General features: G+C 38.4%; 1 protein-coding gene across 4 annotated transcripts in view; it reads left to right on the top strand.

Moving 5' to 3' along the window:
- Positions 1-1,826: 1,826 nt before the first annotated feature.
- cald1a (caldesmon 1a) overlaps positions 1,827-9,726 on the top strand; it is a 71,774-nt gene continuing 63,874 nt past the window's right edge. For all 4 annotated transcript variants that reach the window (XM_028043440.1, XM_028043439.1, XM_028043437.1 and 1 more), the window contains exons 1-2: positions 1,827-1,869; positions 4,172-4,212. In XM_028043440.1, the coding sequence (XP_027899241.1) occupies positions 1,842-1,869; positions 4,172-4,212 (69 nt within the window). In that variant the 5' untranslated portion in view covers positions 1,827-1,841. The remainder of the gene's footprint in view (positions 1,870-4,171; positions 4,213-9,726) is intronic.

The following is a 9,726-nucleotide window of genomic DNA, read 5'->3' as shown; positions in this document are numbered from 1 at the left end:
CAATCGGCCACACAAGTAGACGGGATGGGAGAGAAACTCAAAGAGAGGTGGCTGTTTTCTATAAAACGCCTTCACCTCTATTTTTTCTTCTTCTTCTTTTTTTGTTTCCATCATACACGTGATTTCATCCGCAGACCCTATTAACCCACAGGATGAACTTTCGTTCCCCACTCCGGTCCCCTCATCTCTGTGTGTGATGAGGGAGGAAGGGTCAGGTGTTTTTATCCTGAGCTCAGTGAGGATCTTGTCACGCTGGTCCCCAGAGAGGTGGCAGTAATAGCGTTTTTGAGGGAGAAATCATGGGGCAAGGTGCAACCGGCAGGTCAAGGTCAGCATGTTGGATCTGCAACTAGTCTGCCAATGAGACTCGAAGACCGCTGCGTTTTGAGAATCTGGGCTCACTGCACGGTTGGCTTCTTCAGTTAGTTGCAAGGAATGCTGAATTAGAGCCGATCACGGAGGTTTTCGCTCGTGTGTCTGTGGATAATAAAAAGGCAATGATAAAAAGGTAAGGTTGGATAATTGTGAGACATCACAACGCGATTAACATATTTGTCTGTTAATGACCTTGTTGAAAATTATCTCGTGCAGATGCGACCATGTATCACAACAGCAATAACGTTCAAGTAATTTAATCACATAATTAAATTTCTTGATCATGTAATCAAAACCATATGGTGCATTGGAACAGCTGTGTATTGTAAGCCAGCCAGTTCCTTAACTCACTGTGTTGGCGCTCCTCTAGTGGGAGACGACCACTAGGGGCGCTGCTTCCCCCTTCACACTACACTGTATTTGAATCACGCATTTCATTAAAAGGAATGCTTTTGTTGTTGAGTTAATCATCACTAGTGTTTTTGATGTTTCTGTTTGTTGTTGACATTGGGCAATGGTGATAGTGAAGCTGTCATTCTACAAATTTCTGCTTATTTTTAGTCTTAAGTGACACTTTCGTAAGTTTTTTGGTTTTGAGTTCTTCAATGTTTTGATACTTTTTTTGTAAAATGACACATTAAGAACATGGATTTGATATTAGTAAGCATATCAAATGTAATATATTAGTGTTACATTTGATATTGATGAAAGTTTATCCAATTCTGATTGGTCTGCAGGGTTGCAGAAAGCTCCGACACATACAACAACTTTAGGAGGATACACACACAAGAAGCATATTGTCTGGGATTTATTGTGTTGAAATTAGACCACAAAGAAATATTTCTGATGTCAAAAGTGACAGGAAAAAAGAAGATTGTAGATACAGCCACAGTGCTATGAGCCATAAATAGGTGAGGATCTAACTGATGTCTGCTTTAACTAGAATAACCCTAACAGAGTAAAAAGGAAGTTGAAAAAGATGTAATGTGAAATAAGTGAGGTGTTATGTCCAATGCAGCGACCTCCACAGAAGAAAGGGAGTCTGAACGCGGAACTTCACCTTTGGTTCTTGGATGGCTTTTTCTCTGTTAGTAAATGAAATCATAATTTGAAAAACTGCATTTAAGATTCACTCTGGTTATCGATTGGAGACATTTTCAATAACAGCCACCAGCAAAAGAAGTTTGTAAGCCGGGCAAATACCTTTTCATAACACTGACTGAACAAAGAAGAGCAACAAATCATGTAAACACTGCATGCTAAAGGACAAAAGTCAATTTTTGCCTCGTGGGTTGCTGCATGTAGTTCACGCTGTGTTACTTTTGTTTTTTTGTTTTTTTAAGGAGGTGATGATTTTAACTGCTGATTTCTCAGCACTGTGAAAGGTTGTGCAAGTGTTCTCTGGCTGAACTTCATAAAACTTGAAAGAGAGGTCGAGCAGAAGAAAGGGAAGAACCCAATGAATCATGGATCAGTTGCTTTTAAAACCAGGAGGTACGGTATTGGTCTTGGTGGTGCTCTGAACCTCGCAGGTGTTATTCTTGTTTGGTCACATGGCACTTGTTCATTTGCGATACTAAACCTTCTTGACCCAAACTACTCTCAGGTACTTGTAAAGAACTTTTGTGCCACGTGCACAAAAGTTTGGTATTCCAGCAAAACGTTGACACATTTTGAACAGGTAGGAGTGTAATAATACAAGCTGACCTCAACTACGGTGCTGTGCAGATTTTATTTTTATTTTTCAAATTTTACTTGCAGAAAATATCATTTTGAAATGAAATTTTACAGGGAAAATGAAAAAGGTAAACACAAATACGCCTTAATAACTGGACGTGACAGCTGTCATCAACTGTTGATGATAACTGTCATTAGTTCTAGGCATGTTTGCCTTTTTATTGTATTTTTGGGAAGGGCTAAAGGTCATGCTAAAGTCATGTATTGGGTTCAAATTTGGCTAGGCCATGCCAGAACATTAATTTGAATAGCTGTTCAACTGCATAATCCAAGTAATGCAAATGTATGTCGCTTACACTTGGCAGAATTTGGATAAAAAATATTTTCATTCCACCAAGAAGTTTGTTTTTGATAGGAAATTAGACAGTCCTCCCGAAATAATAAAACAATGTAAAATGCCTATCCATTTTGAAAAGGGCAATTATTTTTACCCTTCTCAATCAATGGGCATTGCAGACATCCAACCCTCCTCATCGTTGTTGACCAGCTTTTTGCATGTTTCCATTAATATTTTGATGATTTACCTTTGGTGTTTGGTCTTTGAGGTCATAATCTTTTAGCTCAAATATTAATGTTACTTCCAAAGAGAAGAAATATGAACTTTAAGCCCGCAATTGCGTGTAACATGAGATGCACAATATTCAAAAAAGTTCCACTTTGGTCTCATTAGTCCACTGAATATTATCTGAAAAGTCTCGGGCTGTCGGGTCCAAACCTGCTGCCACTTGGGTCAATATTGTCAAGTCAAAAAATGATCACACAGAAATTGTGATTTTTTTATTAAGTCTGCAATATAGATGTAAATTAGTTTACGGATTTTGGATTAGAAAGGGACATCTAGATTCTCAGTTGACCAATTGAAGGAAAAACATTTTTGAAGGGTATGACTGAAATACAGGTGCATTCTCAGCATTAAGAACAGGATTCAGATCACTCTTTCGTTAAAAAAAGCTTTCTTTAACCAAATTCAGTAAATTAACATTTTACTGCACCAAAGCCTACTTTTGGGTAAATGTCACTTGACAAATGTGGGCATATTTATTATGAAATTACAATGAATGCAAAGAGCTGAGTTAATTAAAAAACAAAACAAAGAGTATACAGTATTTTCCAGTCCAACATTTACGAATAATAATTTTGTTCTAATTAGAGATAAAGCCTTTTACATGCATCAACACTGACCCTCACTGAGGTAGATGAGGTCTGCAGTAATTTACATGTTGCTATGAGTTCTTTAGTAACTTCCTAGATGCGTCATTTTCATCCTCCTACTTTTGCCTGCTATTCACTACTGCTCCATGTTTTCACAAACTTCATGCAGGCCTTCTATTGCATGTAGCATCAGGATTAGCTGCTGCACGTGTCGCACAGATAAACAACTTCTTCTCCTGCTTTAAATATCACTCTCTTAAAAGTCATCTCCAAAAATGCCCTGCAACCTGTCTGCTTTAAGGCTGGGTGAAATGCGAAAGCCGAGGCTTTTACATGCCATTTGATGAAGAATAATTTCCTTCTTCCTTTTTATTTCTAGGCTGTAGCAGTTTAAAGGAGTCCGAGCTGTCAGAGGCGTTCTGTAAGGATTTACGCTAAGGGGCCGACACGGTGGATGACAAGGGTTATGATATAGAGGTGAAGATGACCGAGAATGAGAACAAGGAGCTTGTCTTTGTAGTGGAAATGAATAGAAGTTTAACCTAATTTTTTCTCTCTCTCTCTTCTGAGCCCGGCTACACTTTTCTTTACCCCAAACACCAAGAAACCCACCGACTCTTTGAAGATCAAATGCAGCGCTCCCATTCTAATCCTCCTTCTGACATGATATCTATTTACATCTGCAGTCACATTAAAGCGAAACTAGGATCCCTCACGTACTGGCTGAACTCTTTGTGAATCGCAAAAATCGGCGAGAAAACCTGCGCATCACGTCAGGTGGCGTTCTGCAAGACTTTGTGATCTACCCTAATACGTAGAGGAAACACAGGGCAAGTGTTTGTTTTGAATGCATCATGTCTCTTATTACTAAAAGCCCTGATGTTGTTTTTTTTTTGTTTGTTCCCAGAATCACATCATCCTGTTGGAAGACTCGGTGGACGATTTACGGTAAAGTCCACCAGGATTTTTTAGCTAAAGTTTTCTTGTATTTTAAAGAGTTAATGATGCCGTGCGCTCTTAAAAAGGACACATTTTCCAATGGCACTTTCTCTTATTTTTCCCATTTTTAAGAGTGGGATAAAAGACTCATGAAAAGCTATTGATTTTTTTTTTCTCAATGTGCTCTGAAAATGGCAGGTGAAACATATGTGTGCAAACCTGAGTGGTATGTTCACTTGTGTTTCCTAATTTGAAGAATGGCTTATACAAATCATTTTATTTTTACCAGCAAAAAGAAATAGGTCGTCAGTTAAAAGTTGGTTTATTTAAGCTTTAATTAAGAACAATATATATATATAAGTAAATATTATTTTTTAAGAAATTGTTCAGAGGACTTCTTCAACTTTCCCACTAAAATTTTAAAAGTTTTTGTCTGAAAGACTTTTCTCACTGAAATACAGATTAATTTCTTTTAGATAGCATGTATTCATTTTCTATCCAGAAAATCTAGAACTTCAAAATACCTTGAACTTTTTTCTTATACTTTTTCACATTTTAATAGATAGTTAAGTAATCACCTCACCTTTGCTTCGGTTTTGCTTCGTTTGAGTCTATTTCGGCCTGCTAGAGGCATTAAAGGTCAAGGTGCTTTCACCATAGCCCTAAGAATATCTGTCACATTTTAAATATTCACTTTATTCTAATCTCCACCAGGGGCTGTCCAAGTATCACCCTCCATTCACTCATTCATTATTCACCGGTGCATAAATAAAGGCCGCAGGACAGAAGGGAAGCGACGACGTCACGTGTTGCTTCACTCTAATTTAGAAAAAAGCCCTGGTTTTTAAGTAAGAGTCTCTACTCACTTTTCTGTCAGCAACCTGTAATGAATGTGCAGAAACATTTGAAATCAGATATTTACACACACACTACATAAAAAATAAACATAACTCTTTTTTTCTTATTTTCTCACATTAAATCAGACTAAACGTCTCCAGATCGATTTAAAAAATCATTTTATTTGCTAAATGTCTGAATAAAACCAGAAGAAACTTTTTTAAAAAACGATTTTTTTAAACAAAGTTTATGTAAAGTACACTTTATTTACTTTATTCTTTGGGAATGGGTACAATTTCTCACTAGAAATATTTTGTACCAAAATATTTTCATCTCTGGATGAATTAACCAATCAGAAGCTTACAAAGCATGACATCATGACTTTGGCTTTTCCCAATTTTTAAGAGGCAAAACATTTTACCCAAGTCACTCAACGTCTTAGTCAATTCTGCCAAAATACTAACAAAATTTATGTAAACTTCTGAATATGAAGAGATTATATTGCCATTTGGCAGGTGTTTAGAAACAATCTTGGTAACTAACTGACACAAAATATGAAAAAACGTACTCCGATTTGTCTCACAGTGACAAGAAGCGGTTTTCAGTAGTGTATTTAGACATCTGGTTCATAACATAACTATTATAGCTAAGTTATGGCAACGTGAAGTATAGATTATGCGGAGAACATACACACATAAACACAAATTTTGTTCCGTGTCATTTTTGTGTTGCTTTTATACCAAACAGATGGCCCTGCTGTCAGCGGACGCAAACATTTCACTCAGCGTCGCGTTTGCCCCGACTTTGACTCTCGTGTGGAAATCATATCAAACATCTATCGGCCCACCGCTACCGCCGCCTCCTGCGTCTCCAACAAACAGGAAGTAAGCCGTGACGGAGATCATTTGGTCGTAAATGTCTCGGCTCCGTCCAGACCCCTGATATATGTGCGTCTTTATGGTTGTTGACGCGGCAGCGCCGGGTATCATGGGAACGGCTCGGCTGAACATCTGTAATGGGAGGTGCCAATTATTTCCCAGTGAAAGCCCATCTCTAACACATCTTTCTTTGCCGTGTCCCAAAGCTTCATTCCTGGGCTCACACATTGCGTTTTAACACTTTATTTTCTGCATTACATCATGTTTTATGACCAGTTGCCGTCTCGGTTTCCGTGGAATGAAAGTGTATTTGCAGTTGATGTCGACAGCTAGTTCTGATAGCTCAGGTATAGTGCTTTGTTTTCTTTTTGTTTTCGACAAGTTATTCCTTTTGTAGACTCTGTGTATTTGGAAAGCCTGCTCATCTGACAAAGGATTTCGGTTGTAATATGCAAGCCCGGAGCAATAAATAATTTCCACTGATGCATCTTTAAAGTTAGAGCGAATGCTATATTTCAGAGTAATGATGAAAGAATGTACAAACATTTCTCTTCCGAGTTCAGAGTTGCTTTGAAGTCACGAAAACCTGACGTCAAAGAGATTTTTACCTTTAAGCCACAATTCTTCACACAAATGCACTAAGCCAGACTTTTTGACAAGGCTTCATACACTCTTGACTCGTTTCAGCAGTTTGCAGCAAAAAACATCAACTGTGTTTGATTTGCTAGACCCAAAGCTGATGTGACTGATTCACCTGGGTACTGGTTACGGGAGTCTGAACATGTCAATCAGAACCTGACCCTGGTGAGCCACAGGAAGATGTTAGATAGTTTTATTCCTTTGTTACTTCTAGTCTTCCAAATGCTGCTAGTGAATTATGGAAAGACGTAATTTTATACAATTGAAATTGTCTCGCAGTGTTTACATGAAGTTGATGTTTATAAAACATGTTAATTAAACTCCTAATTTTATGAAGACCCAGGTCAAAACCATTTTTCTCCTATTGCTGATTACTAGGTTTAATCATGTAGTTCAGGACAGATCAGTTATTCTAATAATAATAAGCAAGGATATGAGACCTGTTTATGAATCTGCAACAAAATAATCACGTAATAATGTATAAATCTATCAATATGTATGTTTATGTAGACATATTGTGCATCTGATTAAGACATAAACCATATATTTACAAGATATATGCACTGAATTTATTCCACTTTAAATGGTAAACAAAAAGGTTTAGACTTTAAATATTATACTTTTTACTTCATAATCAAATGATCATAATCATTGATCCCAAATGGAAATGAAATGTCGTAAATTCTGTTATTCCAGATTCTTCAAAGAGTATCTATAGAGGCTGAGAGCTCTGGACAGAATCTCCTGTAGCAGTCAGCGTTACAGTGAATATCAAGAAGCTTCTGATTGAACACAGTTTTTCTGTGACAATCTCATGTAGACTATGCTTAGGTTTCCCCACAATTTTCTTGTTTTCATGTATATTCCGTGTGTAATATGAAGTTCTGTCAGATAATTTGCATCATTTGATGCAATTTTTGTTATACGTGCATAAATATTCATGCAGGATGAATCAAATAAAGTAATTTGACTCCAAACTTTATTTAAAGACATTAAAAAGTTTCTAATTTTACTGTCTTTAAATGAAAATGAGGCCAAATTTTTTTCACCTGTACAATATTATATATACATATATATAAAAGCCAGTCCTTACTTTTGTTTAATCTAAACTGGACTTCTGTAACTCTTACTAGGATGTTGCTCCTGTTATAAAAGCAAAATTTATTTTGTTATTGTACACATCTTTACCAGGAGTGCCAATAAAACTGTGGATCCAAACTATAACAGCAGAAAGCTTTGAGTCATTGTAAACTGTGACAGTTGACGTGGTAAGAAAGCTGTTGCATGAAAGGAAAACTTAAAGAGAAAGCAATAATTCCTCTTTATTTTCCCTACCAGAATGCCTCCTTTGCAGGTGCTTTTTTTTTAGAGACACCTAAAGGGAAGGGGAGAGCGATTCGGAGGATTCAAGCAGGTCTTTACCCAGGATGCCTCGGGTATTTGGTATGCAACCCAACCGGCTGAAAATCTGAGATACCACTCATCCATCATAAATGCACCAGAGTCAGGCTGCAGCAGCCATTAATCCATTTCAACATGGCGTTAATAAACCTTATCAGGACGACGCCGGCTGCACATTTTACAACTAAAACTTCGCAACGTTAGCTTCGCGCAAGACGGCAGTGGCCTCTTTTATCTGATTCAAAACAATATGATGAAACGAGAAAACATCGCAGCTTTGTTAAAAACATCAGTATGATGTCAGAGCCGTCATAATTACTTCTGATGGGTTTTCTCTGATGTAACACTTCGAAGATGCCTAATACTGATAAATATGAGAGTATGGAGGATTTTTTTGGCCTCAGGCTGTAAAGATCTGAGAAATCTTGATAGAAGCTACAAACTGCTTGCAGAAAGCAAAACAGCCAAAGGCCATAGTCCCCCCGCCCCTTCGTTAGCATCTATATGTACCACTTCTGCTGGTATAACAGGACTATGGGGGGAGTTCTCTGTCCAGTTTCTGCAAAACTGTTTCCCCCTCCCCCTTTCCCTTACTTTCCAGCAAGGCCAGAGCCCTGAGGAGGCGGAGTAAACCGAAGCGTGTGGTTGAGGTAAACACCTGAGCTCGCCATGTAAATATAGCAAATAGGGGCACTGTGCTGACTGTAAACTTTTCCCCGAGCCTCTTCATCATGTCGGGCAATCAGACCGTTCTGCGGAAGGATCGCACACATTTAATGGGTCTTCCTGAGGCCAAGGCGTGCAAAGAGGAATGGCAATAAAAGGCCTGAAAGTAAACAAGCGAGATGAAGAGTGACGGTTTTATCGCCAAATTCATCATCATTCAGAGAACCGGGGGAGATGAACACATTTTCAGATGAGCTGTACAGGCTGCCGACCTGAGCTCTTTTTGCTTCCCTTCACTCCTCTCCTCGCACACGTCTTGTTCACTTTCACGCGAGTACATTTGTGCGGTCGACATTTCTCTTGCCTCGCCTTAAAAAGAAGCAAACGTGTAGAAAGAGATCAGGAGAGCGCATATGGTGCTCATTTCTGCATCAGCGGACTAATGCTCTTAAGTTCCCCCCGCCCCCTTTGTTCTGAGTGTCATTGTTTTAAAGGTCGAGACAAAGCGGGGCAGTGTCTGTGCGCCGATGCATCATTGCAAAAAAAAAAAAGAAAAAAAAAGTAGAACATTGCGCCTATTGTTAGTCACCTCATAACTCCCTGCAACCTCAGCAACATTTCTGATGGATGAAAGGTCGTATTTGGAAATACTTGCAATTCCGTGTAGAATAAGGAGAACCTGTTAGCTAATGGGAATTCCCTAAACAATTGTTGTTTTGTTGAAAAATTGATAGTTGGGGTGTAATGAGATATGCCGTAAAAAAAACATAATTTTGCTGTCAATTTTTTTTGTTTTAGGTCTGTTGAGAGAAACGGGATCGGACCACAATAATGTGCAACTTTTTAGTTGTATTTCTGGATGTATTTTAAGACAGCACCTCAAACACACCGCCCCCATGTGATAGCACATACAAATTGTGTAAAGATGGCGACAGAAAGTAGCTGAAGCGAGTGTATTTATTGATAATGGGATGAAATATTATCTACACAGGGAGGAGGTAATTCAGCCATTTCATTCCAGTGTTTTGTACCTGTGACACATCTAAAAACTGCAGGACAGCGGCCCTGGAGGACTGGAGTTTGACATCCCTGCTCTAGAGGA

The sequence above is a fragment of the Xiphophorus couchianus genome, chromosome 17, assembly GCF_001444195.1.
Source record: "Xiphophorus couchianus chromosome 17, X_couchianus-1.0, whole genome shotgun sequence".
NCBI classification, from domain to species: Eukaryota; Metazoa; Chordata; class Actinopteri; order Cyprinodontiformes; family Poeciliidae; genus Xiphophorus; species Xiphophorus couchianus.
This window is presented reverse-complemented; position numbering and strand designations above follow the sequence as displayed.